The sequence below is a fragment of the Alosa alosa genome, chromosome 13, assembly GCF_017589495.1.
Source record: "Alosa alosa isolate M-15738 ecotype Scorff River chromosome 13, AALO_Geno_1.1, whole genome shotgun sequence".
Lineage (NCBI taxonomy): Eukaryota > Metazoa > Chordata > Actinopteri > Clupeiformes > Clupeidae > Alosa > Alosa alosa.
The window spans coordinates 27,824,744-27,845,186 of record NC_063201.1 but is presented as its reverse complement, the minus strand read 5'-3'; the positions used below and the strand labels follow the sequence as shown (position 1 = coordinate 27,845,186).

The 20,443-nt window shown below is 41.4% G+C and overlaps 1 protein-coding gene across 1 annotated transcript; it reads left to right on the top strand.

Annotated features, from left to right (window-relative positions):
• The first annotated feature begins 2,468 nt into the window (after positions 1-2,468).
• iffo1b (intermediate filament family orphan 1b) lies at positions 2,469-18,824 on the top strand. Its single transcript, XM_048261419.1, has 9 exons — positions 2,469-3,892; positions 6,698-6,758; positions 8,991-9,086; positions 10,588-10,728; positions 11,409-11,596; positions 11,756-11,879; positions 13,663-13,755; positions 14,366-14,496; positions 15,886-18,824. Exons 1-9 carry the CDS (start codon positions 2,865-2,867, stop codon positions 15,989-15,991), a joined length of 1,968 nt encoding a protein of 655 aa, XP_048117376.1. The 5' UTR covers positions 2,469-2,864; the 3' UTR covers positions 15,992-18,824.
• The last annotated feature ends 1,619 nt before the right edge of the window (positions 18,825-20,443 follow it).

Below are 20,443 nucleotides of genomic sequence, written 5' to 3'. Positions count from 1 at the left end.
TTCATACACATCTAATAAGGATAGGATGATGTTCACATGAAGTGTAATTCCCATTTCTTCTTGAAGCCGAAATAAATCTGAGGATGTTTATCGGACATGCTTGGTTTTTACTGCAGGTACGTTAATCTTGTAATATCAGTAAGGACCTAGGTAATGTTACCGTTAGCGTTGGTTGAGTGATGGAGGCATTTGATTTATTACATTTGTAGAAAACTATAAATCTTGGTTATACCAAGCAAATGTATAGCAGCACTGTTTGTATCTTTCGACTGTCATTTATTGCACGTGCTACAAAATCATTCTGTGCAATGGAAGATTTGCCGTTACACCGGTCTGATACAGTTTTGCCTATACATGCTTGAGACTGAGACGCCTGTTTATTTTGTTTTAAGTGCGTGCAGGGTGTGAGAGGGGAATCGATGTGCTTTGATTGCAGCTTGGTAGTTGTAGTCTGTGAAATTAAAAAAGCACGCGTGTGAAGTATCCAAACAATGACACCTTCATTTCATTATGGCTGCTTTAGCAAAACACCTTAAGTTACTGTGTAGTGGGTCCCATTTAGAAGTGGCTACTTCATTCGGCGCTTTCCTTGAATCATGGAGCTGTGTGAATGTTATTACAACTTTTCGCTTCACGATATGACAGTTTAAGTCCGCTTGATACTGTAAAGTAAGCCATTGGTTTCAAAGGAGATTTTATTTGTGTAAGCCAGCATAGCCTATTGACAATTTATGTTGTAAATAGGCCTACCTTATAAATCCTACCTGTAGTTTAGGAAGCTAACAGCTTTCTATTAGGATCTAGTTTGTTAGTTACCGTTTTGTCATAACTCCCTGATGCATTTTTGCATTTAGAATAGCCAGAGCGTGTATATCTCAATCGAAAATTAAACAATATCGGTGCCTATGGACTAGGCTGGGTGAACCCAGCCTGATCTGCCCGCTATTTATTTTTTGATTTCTTAAAAGATTGAGCTTGGTCTGATGAAAGCCAGACTAGCCATGGACCTCAGTTAAACAATGCAAGGGAACATGAATCAGCCTATATTTGCACTAACAATACCAGACAAAAGCTCTTCAACTTTGGCCCGTTAAAATGTGTATGAACAGTCTAGCGACGCATTTCATCAAGGCCCATTTGGACATGTCAGTTATTTGCACCACTGGTTAGATGTAAAACAGCATTTCGTTTCAGACTAGGCTACTGTTACTTAATTTGTGCATTAACAATAACGTTTCAGACTACTGTTACTTAATTTATGCATTGACAATAAAGTATTACATGAACTAAAGATTACTAAAATCTTATGTAGAAGAAGAAACATTCACAAAAAATCCATCCATCCAAAAATGACCTTTGTTTTTGATAGCTGTTGAAAATGGCATGGAACTGACAGAGATGTTTTTTGTTTAAAAATACATTAAAAAAAATAATAAATAAATAACATTATGCTGATACCTTTTGCTTTTCCCAAATACAATGTAGCCTACAGGTGTAAGTGACCTTTCATCAATCCAGTTGCAATGGATGAACTGTGATGAACTGCCCTACTTGTGATTGTTTAGAGATTTTAAAGGTTTTATAACAATTCTACATCTTCTTTGGCTATTCTACAATCTATTCACCTTTTCAGCACCAGTAGGGTACTTTCTGTGCAGCCGCACACACACACTCAGGCATGCCAAACAAGCATACACAAAAGTTTCAAGAGTGGGGGATGGAGTAAAATATGGAGACAAATTGAAGTGTGATTTATTTTCGCGGAACGGATGTACAGGACTGAGTGGCGGTCATATTTTGTACCGCTATGCGGTACATCTAGTATTAAATGTAAACCTGTATGTTTTTGTTGAAAGTCAGTGAAAGTGTCTGTAAAATCATTGTACTGTATTTACTTTATTTAAGCCTGACAGTATAACAACAGCAGAAAAAGATCAAAACAATAAATGTTTCAGCAAAAGAAAGAGCAAGTGTTTTTGTCCACAATGTCAATAAGACCTAAACAACAATAGGCTTATATTTGAAACATAGACTACACAATAAAGAAAGTCATCTATCTCTTCTTTCCCCCCAGGAAACAAATGAAAAGAGACAAATCAGACTCGAGTAAACTACTGTAGGCCTTTCAAAGATTTAATGTAGACGATTTAAAGATTTAATTAGCCTAACCCTGGCTTCAAGACTTTTGAGGAGCATGACGTAACCATTAAGCTTGGGCTACCGTAAATGTAAAGGTTAGGCTACATAGGCATGGCAGTGTCGATTAGAAATACACTACTATTTTCACTATTTCATTTTCACATTTTCTGATTACTGTGTTGACTAAAACACTTGTCAAATATAGCCTATATGAAAGAGAAAGTGTCCCAAATTGGCTTATTAAAATAAATATGCGCCTTCTACTTGAGTCTTTACGGGAATATCCCACATGCTGCATTCACCCTTGCAGCTTTCTTCGTTTCAGCCAGTCAAGGCAGATGCACGTTCAGCTGAGCAGTCTATTTTCATTTCATTAAGTCGATGCTCATAGAACAGTGCGGTTTTATTCTCTTTATCTGCTGTATATATTGAACGCTTTGCAAAATCACGCTTGATTTATTTTTGGTTTTATGTCAGTGCGAAAGACAAGGCTTGCGTAGTATTATTTAAAGCCACGGTAATCGAGTAGCCTAGGGCTAATTGTACTGAACGGTTTCAGAGTTCTTCAGACGACAAACCAGTAAGGCTATTTATTACTTGGGCTGCTTATGTAACCACATGAAATGTAAATGATAGCTATCTCGTGGGCGTTAAGTTTATTACAGTGGCTACGTTGTTGTTGGATTTTATTTCATTTAGTCGCTTGTTCCTCATAGCCAGTGTTCATGCCAGATCTGCAGCGCTTTAGGTTGTACAGTAGCATGAATCCTTTGTTGGGAGGGAACGCGCTTCTTCAACAACAACAGCAACAAAATCAAGAGGGACCCAGTCATCCGGATTCGCCATCGGGCCTTTTGCCCGAAGCTGCTCTAGGTGGTCCATATCCATCTATCATCCTCGGGGAGCAATCAGGGCTGGGTCTAGAGAACATCTCATTTTCTGGGCCGGAGTTGACGGCATCCTCCCAGTCAGGTTTGGCATACCTGCATCTAAATAATTCCTTCCACCGCTCAGCAGCGCAACCCCCTGCAGCTATGGCTTTAAGAAACGACCTGGGATCGAACATCAGTGTCCTTAAGACCCTCAATTTGCGTTTCCGATGTTTTCTAGCCAAGGTCCACGAACTAGAGAGGCGTAACAAGATTTTGGAGAAACAATTACAACAAGCACTTGAAAATAACTGCGGAGAGAACGGATGCGGTGACGATAGAAGGGGACATACCAGGGAGATTGGTGTACAGACCGGGTTTGTCGGGACCATCCCAGTGAGACCCGGGTCCCTCCCTTTTCTAAACACCAACAATGCTGCCAAACGCCCGACCAGTTTGTTTACACCGCCTCTCACCTCCGTGCTCAAACTGGAAACTAATAAATGTGACGATGAAACATCAACTTTAAACACTCAAGATACCAATTCGAACGCGAATCCGACCATCACTATCAGCCTGTCAACTCCGACAGAGGCCTCCGCCAATACCAACAACTCCAACAACGCGCCAAATGTCAGCAGCGTCAGTACCCACACTGGGACCTCGCCAAATCCTCCACCAAGATTTCTACCAGGCACCATTTGGTCATATAACCATACCCGAAAACTTGGATCGGGCTTGGAAACAAGGGTGACCAGTCCTGGTGTGTCATGGGTCCACCCTGATGGAGTCGGTGTCCAGATAGACACCATCACACCAGAGATAAGGGCCCTCTACAATGTCCTGGGCAAGGTGAAGCGTGAGAGGGATGAGTACAAACGCAGGTAGGCCTAAATGTGTTTAGCTTAACATTTATTTAAACGGTGTTACTACAGTCAGTAAGGAAATGGGTTTGCCAGAAACGTGCAGCTGTGAAGGTCCTATCCAGTGATCGATTTGTAGGCTATAGGTCTTGCTGTAAACACCTTGCACTTGCAGACCAGTCAAAGCACTGCCGCAGCGAACTCAGCAGAAACTTGCCATCTGTCTCGGCCACGGCACTAGCAGCAAATTCAGTCCCAGAGCGCTGTCCACTCGCGCAGTGCTGGACATAAGCAGCTCCGAAAATTCTACCATTGCAGATACTGGAATTAGCTTAGCCTGTGTAGCCCGATGAATCTAATGGTTAGTTGGAGTCGAGTTTGGAGTGCACAAAGCAAGCAATTGGCCCAGCTAAATAGATTTTTTTATTTGAACAGAGAGGGCCTGTATTGTCACAGTTGCATTTCTGCACTGTTATAATGAACTGTTAAAAAAGTTGCGCATTATAACACAAGTTATCTTTAGTTTTAGTTCAGTGTGATCATCTGCTCAAATATCTGATACATTTCGACATTTTCTATTTGGCCTACCACTAGTTGCCCCGATTACAGTAGCCAACCTCACAGCATAAGGTTATGAGTATGCCAGGGAGGCACGCAGGCACAGGCAGCTGACATTGATATGCTATCATTAGAAATAAACAGCTGCACTTTTGAACTTGCTCTTGCACACAGTTGCATCACAAATAACCAACAGTACTTCTGATCTGGGTCATATATAGTATGAGTTAGCGTTTTTGTAACCCTGTAACTATATTAGGCGTGTGAATGAATTGAAGATTATCATTATAAGGCCATTACCCTTTCTGCCTATTCATCTTTAGGACTGAACACTGATGGGGAAGAGATGAACATTTGCTATGACAGTTCACATATTACCATTGGCCTCAATCATATAGCTACACACAGAACCACTTTTATTGACTTTGGTCCTATCAAAGTCCTCCTATAAGTAATCCTATCCTATCTTATTAGATATTATTATCTAAAATCATATGGTATGGGTACAGAGAGAGGTGAAACAGTGAAGGGAAAAATAGGAATGGTGGTTTGTGCTTGGAAGTAGGTGAAACATCTTTGACATCCCTGAAATGATTGATGTGAGTCATGGATGTTATATGCATACAGGCCTTCTTTGTGATGGGTCTAGGCCTGCTTTACAATGACAGATGTGATATACATACAGGCCTTCTCTGTGATGGGTCTAGGCCTGCTTTACAATGACACTTTCATCATAGTTTGTCTGCAGGCCCTATAGGTGCTTTATGAATAGGCGCATTCCTGCTGAGGTGTGCATGTTATGAGCCAGTACAAACAGTGCTGTTAAGGGCCTGCTCTGCTACATGAAAGCAGTTCTTGTTTGATTTCATTTACCTCTCTTTCTGTCTATGCCTGTCTGCTGTTTCTTCTCTTCTCTCTCTCTCTCTCTCTCTCTCTCTCTCTCATTTTCAGCCTGTTCTGTGTCTCTCTTGTGTCCTCTCTCTGATCTCTCTGTTTTGCATATTACACCATTATTCTCTTGTCAACCGTTTGTGGGACCCCCCACCACCCTCTCTCATTCCATCGTTGCTGTGTTTGCCTCCCCCCCCTCTCTCTACTGGCCGTCCTCCCCTTGGCTTGGCCTCTCCCGTGCGCACCACTGTGTCGCTACTACACTGTATCTGCATTGCAGCACATTCTCTAGCCCTCGCTACCTGCTGGTGGCTCCACATCACGCCATCTCTCTCTCTCTCTCTCTCTCTCTCTCTCTCTCTCTCTCTCTCCATCTCTCTCACTCTCTCTCTCTTTGTCTCTCATTCTCTTCATCTGTCTCTCTCTCTCTCTCTCTGGTCAGTTGTTTTGATATGTTATTCCTTTTAATCTGTGCATGTGATACATGTGGGTCTAACAGGACTGTTTGTACTGTTATCATGTATCATGTGTTTCAATGGGGCGATGGTGCCATGGTTTGATTGATTCAGTAAATGAGTGTTAAAGCTCTCTCTTTGATGTACCGCTCTCTAATGTTACAATCTCCTCCCTTTCCTCATTTTCCTACTCTCCTGTTGTTCTCCCATATATGTGTTTTATTCTCCTCTTTCCACTTGACTCATTCATCTCTCCCTGTGAACTTGTGAGCTGGCAGCTCGGCAGTGTTAGTAATGGGTTGCCTTGACCTGCCTCTCATCCCTCGAACTCGTTCTAACGAGCTTAAGAAATGCTGCAACTTGCTGAATGTTAAACAGGCCTTACGTAAGGGTGCAGCGTGCCGTGAAGAGACTGTGCTCTGTCTGTACGCTCAGTTCTGAATGCAGCTACTGTGCTCCAGCACTCGAAAGTCATGTTCGCCAAGCACGACAGAGTGGTTCTAGCTGGCTAACTCGGTTAATACTAGCCACGGCCAAGCTCTCTCTCTCTCTCTCTCTGGCACTCTTTCTATCATTCTCTCGCTGTCTAAACAGTACAAACACACTTGTTCTTGCTGTGTTGACCTATGATGAAAGTTATTTGCCATCACAGACTATTTACATGCCATATACAATTCATCAGCAAATTCGTTGTCATTAGAAGGGTCAGGACTGTTTTTTTATGTTTCATTTGTGTTTTAACAAGAGTACTATCAACATAACACTTCATAATTCCAGTATCTAAGACTTCAACATGTCTTTTGGAAACAAAAGTTCTGTTCAATTTTAAATCACAGCATTTTTAAATGAAAAGATCTGTTAGTTTTAATTTCTCACTATATCTAAGAGTTTGTTTTTCATTTTGTTTTGTTGTTGTTCTCAGATGGGAAGAAGAGTACACTATGCGTGTAGACCTCCAACAAAGAATTGGTGATCTTCAAGAGGTACAGAGTAAAACATTATTCTCTCTCTAACAAACTCAGATACCAACACCACACACTGCACACACATTCACACAGACACTATTTTATTAATCTGTAATTAAGCTGTTTGGTGCAATGGCCTCCACCCTGTTGCATACTCTGCGGTGTCCTTCCTTAGTATCTTGGCACAGTTTCCTGAGCTGTTCCTACTTTGAATCTGATTAACTCCAGTGCCCCCACGTTAACAGCTTAGGGATGCTCGCACCTGATGTAACAGGAAGGAATACACTGGGGGAGGCTTTTTTAGACTCAGGTTTTGGACTTCCGGGCTCCAGGGCTGAATCAGTTAAGTGGATAAGGTGTGTTGATCCTATGTTAGTCTGTTTGTTGTTTACAACCTTTGGTGACAGCGATGCCGTGGCTCAGGTTAACTTTGGAATCCGTTTTAAACATTGGAAACTGTTTTGGAAAAGATACAAAGATTTACTGAAGTAGTGGAAGTACTGCCAAATGAATAGTTACGAATAGTTTTAGTGAATGTGATGCCATCCTTTCTGGAAGTGGTAGTAATTTTTACTGTAGTTGTGAGTGAAACTCTGTACACTTATGTTTATCAACACAGAAACAGGTACAGGGTACCTAAATAAATAAATACAGGGTTCCCACTCAAATGTAAAATTCCATGACTTTTCTCTGACTTTCCCTGACAAAAAACCTGAATTTCTATGACTTCCTATATAATGAATGGTATACTGTAATATACCACCCAATGATTTCAGAGCACCCATGTTGCCGTCAAGAATCTTTTTACTTTTTTAGAGCGGGGGGTGAATAAATGGCCATTGAATAAACACAGTTGGGCTACTCAAGCAAGTAAAGCTAATAAGCAGATATACACAAATTCTGCGTAGAAATATATTTGTATTAATGTACTTTGGCAAGAAAATGATAAATTGCTACAACAAAATTCCCTGAATTCCATGGCACAAAAATGTTTGGAAAATGTTTGGAATAGACTAAAATTCCATGATATTCCAGAAATTCCATGACTCTGAGGAACACTGTAAATAGATAAATACATACATTCCTAGTAATCTTCTAATAATAATTGTTCAAAGAGGGAGTTGCTTGGGGAATGATTGATTTTGAGGTTTACCCATTCAATCTTAAATTTCTCCATATTACCAATAAACTGAGAATCGGTGAAGCTGCTCCGATGACAGGTGGCTGTGAAGCTGGCGCCTGCTATTTGCCACCGGCCTGTCAGCCCATGGAAACACTGTACACATCATCTCTTGTCATACAAACTCACTGTGTTTTCACTACTAGAAAATGCTGAACTCTGGAATTTAGCACCAGAAAGAAAATTCCCACTTTATACTAGTTCCTATAGTTCCCACATTCTGATTCTTTGGCCCGAGGGTTTTTATGGATTGGTTCATGTTTTTATGGCCTCTTACTGCAAGCAAATATAAATCCCTTTAAAGACAAACAGCACAAAATCTGCAACTCTCTATTTGCCATGCCATCTGAATTGAATCATTGTTGTGATTCTCACGCTGAAACGCTGAACACAAAATCTATAGCACTTTAGAGTACTGTAGACTTAATTGTGCTTTGTGAGCTGTAATAAACTAAATGATATGAGCGTACTCTGACATCATAGCTGGTGTGGATAAAAGCAATATTTCCATTTTTGTAAAGATCTTATGGGTTGAAAATGGTTCATCCAATTCAAATGCTAATGTAGAGTCAATCATTTTGGACTTCTCTACACTGTGAAGTGGGTTAAACAAGCCAACAGGACACGCATAGCTGTTTTCATTTGAGCCAGGTTTTCAACATGTATTGTATGTCCATTCTTACCGTGTTCTTATGTTCTCAAAGATAAGATAAGATAATACTTTATTTTGTCAGACAGGTCTGAAATTTGCTATACTTTACTTACAGTATGCATAGACAGTCTGCTCCAACAAAGTTAAGCCCATTTGGTAATATGACAGCCACTGTCCATGACTGTGAGTCTCATGTTCATGTGCTGATGGAGACTCATCATTCTGTGGAGTTTCATTCTCCTTCCCTTCTCAACTTTTTATAAGCTTTTTTTGAAAAAGAGTTGGTGGAATTGGGCACAGAACTGGAGATGTTGGAATTAAGCTGTCTCATATGAGATCTGCGCAGTGCGCACCATAGAGTAGAATGTCCACTGTAATGTCCTGTCGTGCTGACCGCAGTTTGTCCTTCTGCCCACAGGACCTGCAGGAGAGCGAGGTGTGCCAGGACGAGCTTGCGCTCAGGGTCCAGCAGCTGAAGGCCGAGCTCGTCCTCTTCAAGGGCCTCATGAGCAACGTGAGTCTCCCAGAGCGTCCAGCTGTGTCCAGCCGCAGCTTTCACAGCACACAGGGAAACGCAAGTCACCATGTTTAACAATATTCTGCACGAGGCAGATTACCTTCACTGTGATGGTGACACAGCTGGCTGCCTTGCATGCTATGGGTTGTTGAAAACTCTGTGTGACAATATTTATAAGTGGGAACATCAGGCATTCGTGCATTTGCCTGTTTGACTTCTTGTGGTTAAATCAATAGTTGAACCATTTGTTCGGGCTGTGGTGTGTGTATAAATAAATATATACTATTTATAAAAATAAATAGTAATAAATATAGATACAGATTCCATGAAAGGCCACACACATAGTTATTCTGACAGTATAGAACAATGTACATGCACACATTTGAGTGGGATTAGTTCCCCCTTACAGAAAACCTTGTACGATCTTCATCTAACTTAATCTAGATTGTTATCATCAGTATGGCCCACCGATCAATAACATGCCTCCATCAACATGCGCGTGTGTGTGTGTGTGTGTGTGTGTGTGTGTGTGTGTGTGTGTGTGTGTGTGTGTGTGTGTGTGTGTGTGTGTGTGTGTGTGTGTGTGTGTGTGTGTGTGTGCGTGCGTGCGTGCGTGCGTGCGTGGTGTGTCCTTAGTTCGGCTTTCAGACATTTGGTCTCCCTGCATCTTCAGCTCTCCTTCTCTCTCCTTGGACCATGCACACTCTCTGTATTGTATTTATTTGAACTCATTTTCCAAGTGGTCATGTTGAAATTCCCAGAATTGTTTACGCCTAGCGCTCTAATCTTTATGTCGATTACTGGCTGACACACATGGGATTTCTCCCCATAGACTCACATCTTTATCTCTGTGACTTTTCACAGGATCTAAATTGTTTGTTTACAATATTATTAATATTTAGTCTCCCTTCTGGCTTGACTTTTTGGACTTAATCTTTCATATGTGTGTTATTGAAAACAAATAAAAAATCAGCATACTGCTCTTTATTTTGAAGTTTTACTTTTTCTTTCACTGCTTGTGCACACACTACTGCTGTATACATACTGCAGTCTTTTCCCACATTTACATCTGCACTCATACATATATAGTGTGTGTGTTTCCTAACATTTATATCTGCACTCATACATGTATAGTGTGTGTGTTTCCTAACATTTATATCTGCACTCATACATGTATAGTGTGTGTGTTTCCTAACATTTATATCTGCACTCATACATGTATAGTGTGTGTGTTTCCTAACATTTATATCTGCACTCATACATGTATAGTGTGTGTGTTTCCTAACATTTACAGCTGCACTCATACATACGTAGAGTCAAGATGCCATTCCGTTTAAATGGACAGATCTTTAAATGGCCACATTTTTAAGCACATGCACTGAACACACAAAATAAAACAGGATAGACAACCGTGAAAATCGAGTCACTGAATTTGACAAACAGGGTATTGTACTGGAATCATGGACCTCACCTTTAAGTCTGTTTGTCTCTGTTTTAGAATCTGTCCGACTTGGAGAGCAAGATCCAGGAAAAGGCGATGAAGGTGGACATGGACATCTGCCGACGCATCGACATCACAGCTCGTTTGTGCGATGTGGCCCAGCAGAGGAACTGTGAGGACATGACGGGCATGTTTCAGGTACTGAGTCCGCACGCTGCACACATCGCTGGCCGACTGTCTGTGTCAGGTGGGGCCTGCAGTTTGGCATCATGCTGTGATGTCCATTTTGTCTATTTTAGTTTGTCCTGTGATGTCCATTTTGAGTGTCATCTGACCTTGACCAAAAGTAGTGCCCTTTATAAGTTAATTTTGCATTTTTTTTTTTAAATATTATATCAGGTAATCAGCAGTTGTGTTTTTTTTCCTTGATGAGGTTGCTTTTCCAACACATTGGTAGATTTAAAATAATGAATCGATTAATCGTCAATTATGACTTCTAATAATTATGAAAATAACATAATTGAAAATATAACAAAGCTGCTTTCCATTTTGCAACAATGCTCTTGTTTTTAACTTGTTATAAATCCAGCATATCCCTTTGCTTTACAGCGGTAGCTGTTGTATACATGATCCTTTTTACATGTATTTTTATTGTTATTTTTATTGAAACTACTGTTAATGTTTAAAAGTTTAGAAAATGAATGATGATTACAAATCATTGAGACATTGTGTTAAATAATTGTGATCTAAATATTGACCAAAATAATCATGGTTGTTATTATTGCCATAATTTAACTGAGCTGCCCAAATTTGAAATATCTACATGGAATTGTATTGTTTTTAATATTGTGCCTGGTGCTTTTCCAACATTTAATCAGGTGCCCAGCACTCAGTCTGCCATCAACTGTCGCGCTCGGAAACAAGCCCCTCAGCCAGTCAGTGGCAGTGAGACGGATGAGCCAATGAGCACCTCAGATAGTGATGGGGGTGGAGCAAAGGACGATGACATCTGTAGTGCTTCAGCCAATCAGATAAATGAGGAAATGCAGAGAATGTTGTGTCAACTGTAAGTAGCCTGATCATGCAATCGACTGTAAATTTCCCATTTTTGAATTGTGAGCTGCCGTGATTTCCTGTGTGAATATTGCAACATGGTCTTGTGGTCTGTAGGTTGCATATGTGTCAACCACAGTGTCACAACAGTTTGTTTATGTGTGTTTACCAGGAGGGAGTGTGAGTTTGAAGATGACTGTGACAGTCTGGCCTGGGAGGAGACAGAAGAGACTCTTCTCCTGTGGGAGGATTTCCCAGGATGCACCTTGCCTGCTGAAACACACCCACAGGGGGAGGTACGCACATCCAGTATTGTCAGTTGTGTATGTCATGTGACCCACTGAATATCATGTGAATGCATTAAATCTTAAGAATGCTATGTGGAGGTTTTTTTTTTTTTTGTTAAAACGTTTAAAAAAGACAGAAATATCAACAGAATATGAAGAAACAACCGTTTTGACATAATGCCGAGAACGCCTACGCTCTCTGTGTTGGCCAGATATCCACTGAAGTTAGCATACAAACCAGCTAATATTGAGCCGGTTGTGAACTCACTTGGCACCACTTTGCACTATGATGCAAGTTAATGGAAGAGAGCCATGTGGCTGCGCTAAATGTTCTCAGTGATGTGCCCTCAGTTTTGTACAAACATACTGCAAAATGATGTTTTGCTGTTTATGTTGATGTTGATTCCTGCTGTTCATGGTCATAGTCATGTTGTTGTGTTTAACAGTTTTTGACTCCTGGCAGTGCATGTTGTACTGTGAAGGCCTTTACAGATCCCTGGTACAACATGCAGCGCGTTTTGCAGCTGTCACCAACCAGTTGTTCATTGGCTGTAAACAGCTCATGAAAAACAGTTCTACATGTTTCAGCCATTAGAGCCATTATCTGGTCAATATGGTTGCTTCATGGGCTGTGTCTTCTGGATAATCGCACTATCAGTCTGTGTTGTGTGCAAGTTGACAGCTTATACAGTGCTTAGATCCTCCCCTGCTCTGTGTATTGCTGATTTGTGGAGGAGGTGAAGCACAAATCCAGGTCCTACAGCTTTGTATCCCTCCTGATTATCCAGGGCTTTTATGTGGCTTTACTGAAGTCCTGCTGAGATTAAGGAAAACCATTAAAGGGTTGTTAAGATGGCGATTGTCAGGACAAAACAAAAACAAAAATCCCTGTCAAAAGCAGCTTCATGCCTCTACCCTCCTGAGAGCTCACGTCAGCAGCCTACACACTCTGTACTCTTTACCTCTCTCTCTCTGCACTTTCTCTCTCTCTCCCTCTCTCTTTTTTCTTTTGCATCTCTCCATCTCACACCATCTCCAGCTCAACCTCACTCACAACTAGCCTCGCCTTTAAGCCAAAGAGCACACTCTATTCAATTGTCTATTAATAACATAAACAACGTGGGCCTGAATGGCAGATTAACATATGCCCTTGAGAGTCTCGGGGAAATAAAGAGACACTTGGTCACACACACTTGCTGGCCAAAACAGGGTTTTGGTGGAAACAAAAGTGCATGTTGTGTGTTATGTCTGTATGCTACTGAGACCCTTGAATTTCCCCTTGAGGATCAATAAAGTATCTATCTATCTGTCTTATCTATCTATCTATCTTACAAAGTGTAATCTTGTCTCTCCTGGTTTGGGATTCTTTTTTTATTCCAGCCCTGAAATCTAATAAGGAAAAGCACAGGCATATTATGTGTCCTGTACCACAGCCACAAACATCACCTCATACTGAAAGAGCTCATAGAATTCACATTGATCACACTTTCATCACACATTATCACTTCCTATGTTTTACTATATGACCTCAGACCATCTGTGTTAATTTGATACTGGGCAGAGTCATGACTGCGCTTTTCTATGTATATACTTTTCTATGTATATAGTCTGTTGCACACACACACACACACACACACACACACACACACACAAACAAACACACACACCTGTGATAGTCTGCATCAGTTGGTTTGGTTTGACACTTTGTTTAGGTAGTTTTTGTTTTTTGGATTAGTGTGCCTTAGTAGCTGCCTGCGAGTGTGTTTGTGAGTCTTCTGTCTGTCTGCCACAGCAGGAGGAGTGTTTGGAGAAGGTGATTAAGGACACTGAGTGCCTGTTCAAATCCAGAGAGAAGGAGTATCAGGAGACCATAGACCAGATTGAGGTGGGACACTGTGGCAACTGCTTTCTCTTTCTTTCTCTCTCTCTCTCTCTCTCTCTCTCTCTCTCTCTCTCTCTCTCTCTCTCTCTCTCTTTCTCTCTTTCTTTCTTTTTGTGAGTGTCTGTGCAGCACATGTGTCTTTCTGTGTATTCTTGTGTTCCAGGTATGTCTGGTTATCCCTGTCCCTTTTGTTGCTGTACTTACTCTAGTTATATGCCTGAACTCTCATTTGTCCAGTTTTGTGTGTTAACTGTTTGTTTGTCTTGTTCTATGTGCATCAGCATCACCATCCATGACTTACTTAGACAGGAACCAGAACCCTCCATAGTACAATGGATGCGTGAGTGTTATCCATAGGCTCGTTTATGCTAAATACGGATATGGATACGAGCAAAGCCTTCACTCCGTATTCTGCATTCATTTCATCCTCATTTTGTCTATTTTCTGGAAACTTACAGATACAGACAAAATGGAGCAGCGTCTCAAATGGACATAATTAGTTTCATATGAAAGGGAGCGTATGTGAGCCTTAACCTCTCCCCTCTCCCCTCTCCTCTCTCCACTCTCCCCTCTCCTCTCTCCTCTCTCCTCTCGCCCCTCTCGTGGTGTCCAGTTGGAGTTGGCCACGGCTAAGTCGGACATGAACAGGCACCTGCATGAGTACATGGAGATGTGCAGCATGAAGAGAGGCCTGGACGTGCAGATGGAGACCTGCAGGAGGCTCATCACCCAATCTGGAGACAGGTACCTACTCTCTCTCTCTCTCTCTCTCTCTCTCTCTCTCTCTCTCTCTCTCTCTCTCTCTCTCTCTCTCTCTCTCTCTCTCTCTCTCTCTCTCTCTCTCTCTCTCTCTCTCTCTCTCTCTCTTCTGTCTACTCTCTCTCTTCGGTCTACTCTCTCTCTCTCTCTGTATTCCAGTCTCTCTTTCCCTGAATGTCTATCTGTTTCCCCCTTTCTCTCTGTCTATCTCTCTACCTGTCTATCGTCTATCAGTGTATCTCTCTCTCTCTCTGTTTCCCAGATTTTGTCTTTGTCTATCTTTATACCTCTCTCATTTTGCCCCCCCTCTCTCTCTCTCTCCTTGTTTGTCTGTCTCTTATATCTCCCTGTATTGTCTCAATGTCTCTGTGCACCTCTTTCTCTCCTTGTTACGGCTCCCACACCAGGGTTGTGCAAAATTCGAATTGCAATTCTGCTTCCTGTTTGCTACCTCAATTGAAATGCAAGTGAAATTCAAGAATTGAATTGGAATTTAAGAGCCAGTTCAATTCTGGAATTCAATTCTGGAATTTTGCACAACCCTGTCCCACACACAGTTGCGTTCCGTCAACGCATGCCAGTGGGTGTTCCCGACGGTAGCTATGCAAATGACTTAAGGTAAAAGCGTAATTTGATTGGCTGGTGCCGTCTGTTGTTCGCTTGTTCGTAATTTGATTGCCTGGTGCCGTCCGTCGGTGCAGCAAAAGTTGAACTTCTCAACGCGAGCGACGGGAGCAACGCAGACCCACAATTCAGTTCGGCAACGGATGACGTAAGCCCATGTAAAGTGAACGGGATGCATCTCCAGCACTGCAATGCATGCAACTGTGTGTGGGAGCCGTTAGTCTCTGCTACTTTATCTCTTGGTCATTGCTCTCTCCTCTGTCTCAGTGTCCTCCTTTTGGGCTTTCACTGACCGTTGCCTCCTTTCAGTCTTGTTTTCTTTCTATTTCTTTATTCTGTATTTCCCCTCTTTTCTCTGCTGTTCAACCCCTTGGAGTCTTTGCTTCTCTGTCATACATACACACCGTATCCATTTGTCTTCTTTTCTCTGGTGAGCTTGTCAAAGGGAATTTGATGTGTTTCTCTGCGATGTGTCGTGCCAATGCTGTTCTGCAATCCATTAATGTCTGCTGGCGCTGACTATCTCTCTCCTCTCTCTCCAATGCCCACCTCCCTCCTCCCCCTTTCTCTGTGCCTTCTCTCTCTCCTCCCTCCTCCCTCCCCTCTCTCCCTTTCTGCTTCACTCCTCTCTCTCTCTCCTTTCCTTCCCTCTCTCACCCTACTCTTGCTGTCTGCACTCCCATCATTTCTCCCTGATTCACTCCCCCCCCCTCCCCCTCTCTCTCTCTCTCTCTTTCTCTGCTGTCTCAGTAAATCCCCCTCTCCAGTCCCTGGAGTCGCTGGAGGCCACGTGGACGAGGGCACTGAGGATGCGGAAAGGGCGGTGGCTCCACCCGTCGAGGCTTCCAGTAGATAGTAGACGAGGTCGCCCAGTGTGCAGAAGAGAAGAAGACAAGACTTCCACCACCCCTCAGCCCATGCCCTGTCATTAGCATCATTCTCATGCCACTCGGGCTTGTCTTCCAGTGGGTGCCACATACATACCACTTTTGCATAGGAGGAATTTCCTTACACTGAGCTTTTGAAGGGCAGGTAACTCTGTTTATTATTTGGTGGAATCAAATATATGTATGAATAGTAACATCTTGATTGTGGAACTAATTTGATTTATATTTTTGATTCATGATGATATTGGAGTGCATATGTAGTATGTCCATACCATATAGCATCTAAGCAGAGACTGCCCCCTGCTGGTTGACTGTATGGTCCCATGCTCACATTTTGCACACAAGTGACAATGACAATGGCTAGGAATGCTAGTGACCATCATAAATCAACAGTTATATTTTCTTAGTGGAAACCACAAATTATTTTCATTTTGAAAATGCATCATTGAAAGACTGGAGATGTTGCTGAAAACATGGATGATTCCTCTCAGCATAAAGGTTCATATTTGTAATGTATGTATGTATGTAATGTAATGCTGTCAAAAGCTTGTCATTTACAAGCTTTGACAAAAAATGTTGATGAGTTGAAAAGCAATCCAAGCCCTTAACCTTAGAGACCTCATTCTGCCCACATCACTTAAAGCACATATAGGTTTCATTTAACAATAATAACATCATACATCTCAGGCTCATAGTTGTCTGACGCAATAACCAACAGAAATGTTATACAAGCTTTGACATTCAGCTACAATTCAACTTAGAAGCACCTCATTATCCAATAATCACATGGTGTCCAGTACATCACAGGCATCTCATTACATATGTCACTGGATCACACCTTGTGCATGTATATAATATATATATATATAGGTGTGTGTGTGTATATATATGCTGTATATATAATGTAAAATATACATAGCTACTACCTGTAAATAGCTATGCGGACCTTTGGTAAGGTCACTGGGGCCTTTCGCTCACTCTCTGTGTCTGTGTGTGGGATTGTGTGTGTTGTAACGCTGTATAGGGCATGTACACATGCTTTATGAAGAGGCACGGCGAGGCTGGAGATAGATAGATGGATGGATAGATAGATAGATGGATAGATAGATAGATAGATGGATAGATAGATAGATACTTTATTGATCCCCAAGGGGAAATTCAAGGATGACACAGAGAGTGGTGTTGTTTGCCCAAGGGCATGGGAACGAGGGCTGCACTGGGTTGAGATCATCTATCTGTGGCCTGGTGTTAACACTGATGCAGAGGCTGTGGTCTGTCCAGGGTGTCACTGAGAGGAAGTTCCCATCATTGGCCTCAGTTGTCTGGTGTCTGGTGCGTATACCGTAACCCCAGCTAAATCTCAGCTGGTGAGAAATGGGCTCGAGTTGAGCCAGGCTAGGCTATCAGCAGATTTCTATTCTGTCCAAATATTTTGGACACATGCTTAATGACAGACTTTGTACTGTAGGATGGCTCCTACATGCCACATCTGTTAAACCCAGGGCTTGTGCAATATCTGAACCCTTACTCACAAGTCCTGGTAAGTGCTTGAATTTTTCTGTTAAGGCCTACATAAATGAATGAATTGTGTGAGCTAGTGGTTAGTTTGTGCCCTTATTCCCTCCATACATTCAGTTTTTTCAGGTGTACACAATAAATAGTTATGGTAAGGAATTCATATGAATAAAAAACATGAATGTGCACTTGAAATATAGGGACAGAGGCACAGAAAGAGGTCCTCATGCTGATGCTTCAGATGTTTTTTTAGGATCCTTGAAGTGGGAGGCTTGCTGTGTGTTTTATCTGATTTAAGATTAGTTTTGAGATAACACAAGTTGTCTGAGTCCCAGTACGCTTACTAGGTATGGTCTCTGACTATCAACAAGGAACGTGCGTAGTTACCAACGGTCACAGGACCGTCCATGATGCATCCAGTTTCTATGAGTAACTGGATGAAAAAAGCTTAATGGGAAATATGCCATAGAAGAAAGTGATTTTGCTCAGGAAAGGGAAAAAATCAATTCAGTTCAATTTTTATTTCTTTTTTGTTTTTTCTTTCTCACCTTGATGAATGGCTGTTGTCTGTGAGAAACCCACACAGTACTTCAACTCACAGGAATAGATTGTTTCTCGCGTGCCAAAATCTACAGGTTACAGAGGTCACAAAGGATGTCACACTACTATCTGCTATGAAAACCAACCTCTCTATGGTGCTCAGTTCCTATATTCCTAATCTATTTTGAAGCTTAAAGCACAGCCGTGCAAAACAAAGCAAAGACGAAAAGGGAGCAGCAGCTTTTAATGAAACTGCCACACTGATGGGTAGTTCTTCAACAGCCAAAGCCTATGAGATCATGATGTTTAGTTATGTTGTACAGGTTTTCATTTGAGGTTGTGTAATGTCTTTTCATTTTATTATGAGGTAAAAACACTGATTTTGTTTTGCATTTTTTATGTTGACTTTTTCTTATGATGCTACTGTTACTATTGTAAAATAGGTCCATTTCCTCTTGTGCGTATATTGCCACACGGAGATCATGTTTGTTTATGAGGAAATGCTGCTGAAATGCTTTCATGGATGACACCTGAATGTTGAGACATGTTAACCATAATGCTGTCTGGAGCTTAATACTGTTGAAGTTCAGTTTAAAGATTGTATCAGTGATTGCAGGCCTAAAAAAGGCCCAAACATAAATGATCACATTTATCTAATCTTTCCTAACGATCCGCTAGCTGCCCGCCCCATAAGCAGGCCGTAAAAAAAACGTGTCTCTGTAGGCAGCCTAGGCTCTGAGATCTGCACACAACCACTCAAAGGCAAAATTAAGTGTTCCAACCAATAACCGACGAGATGTGCGTTCAGGAGAGTTTCAATTGCATGGGAGGGAGGGGGAGGGAGTAGCAAGGCAAGCTAGCTCTCTGTTTTGTTTAAACGTCAACAGAAGCCATCACTGATACCCCGCCATCGCTGATACAACCTTTAATCTGCCCCCAAAATGAATAAAATGTGATGATTGGATGATAACTAGAGGGACTAAAAGGACTAGAGTCTGATATTGTAATTGAATAGATGTTCGCCATAATTCCTATTCTGTTCATGAATGAAATCTTCTTACAGCCCTAGGAATTGAATTGTTGCAGTTGCTCCAGGCAGTATTGATGGGATGAAAGCATTCTTCTTATGATAGCAAAAGAAAAGATTCAAGGCTTTTTTCTCTTTTTCTGTATTTACTATATATGTGTGTGTGTGTGTGAGAGAGAGGGGTGGCCATATATTGTAAGCATGTTGGCGTGTGCTCATTAATTTTGGCGTGTTTGTGATGAGAATATGTTTATTTATATAAAAGGAGTTAACTTATTGTTTGACTGCAACATGAAGAATGCCAAACTTCTCCAATAAGCTTCTCAAAACATAGAATTGAATGTCTTCTCAATCTGTCACTGTCAGTTTTCAACTTTGCACAAAGTCGTAGATATAAACATGCAGTAAGCGCACAACGAACAAACGAAACCAGCTTAGACAACCTGCTTCTATAAATGCAATACAGAACTACTCGTCATATCACATCTTCATAATGTTCTCAAAACAATAAGTAAATTCTTTTGAAAAATCACCAAAGTGTGTTCAATAAATCACATAAAAAATAAAGAAGAAAAGTGAATGCTCTACACATGATGTTGTGATATGATTGTTATGATACTATACTCAAAGGAAATTGTTAAGGATGTATACAAATGCTGGCTATATGCAAGAACGTTTGCCGTCTCTGTCAAAAGCACTGGCTGTAGTGTGGGATGGTGTTGTGGATTAACACATTCAGCATGTGTGAGTCTACCAAGACATGAATGAAACATTGCCATTGGCTCCTTATATATGGGTTCCTTGTTGCTAAGCATGCATCGGTTGTTTACATACAATGTTTACAGAGGTGTGCAATCCGGGATCAGGCAGGAACAGTGTTCCGGAGTTTTCTATTTTAATTGTCTGGATAAGGTGATTTAACCCAACAATTCAACCAGCCAGTGGGAGTACTAGTTAGAGTCATCGGTACCATATCACTTGAAGTGTCGTTAATGCAGTTAAGTATGTACTGTAATTGGCAATACTACTTCTTACATAAACACACAGTACTTGTTACTGATGCCAACCCTGGCACTCTAAAGCCTACCCACCCTGGCCTTGACCTCTACAATCTGCCAGTTCCTAACTTTATCGAAGTGCATGTTGTATTGACATTTGCTTGAGTTAGATATACATGGTACTGATCATTTAATGATGTATCAAGTGCTAAAGTATCTACTGTGATGACACCTTTACAACACGTCACAGTGTAGCCCTTTAATGTGCAGTTTTTTTTAAAATTTATTTTGTATTAATTAATGTGCAGTTTGCAGTTTTAGAGCATTCTGTCTGATCCCAA

Bases quoted from the DNA above. Each gene is read 5' to 3' on its own strand.
- iffo1b (XM_048261419.1), top strand. From the start codon at position 2,865: ATGCCAGATCTGCAGCGCTTTAGGTTGTACAGTAGCATGAATCCTTTG. The intron at 10,729-11,408 runs GTACTGAGTCCG...ACATTTAATCAG, and splicing joins ACATGACGGGCATGTTTCAG to GTGCCCAGCACTCAGTCTGC. The intron at 14,497-15,885 runs GTACCTACTCTC...CTGCTGTCTCAG, and splicing joins ATCACCCAATCTGGAGACAG to TAAATCCCCCTCTCCAGTCC.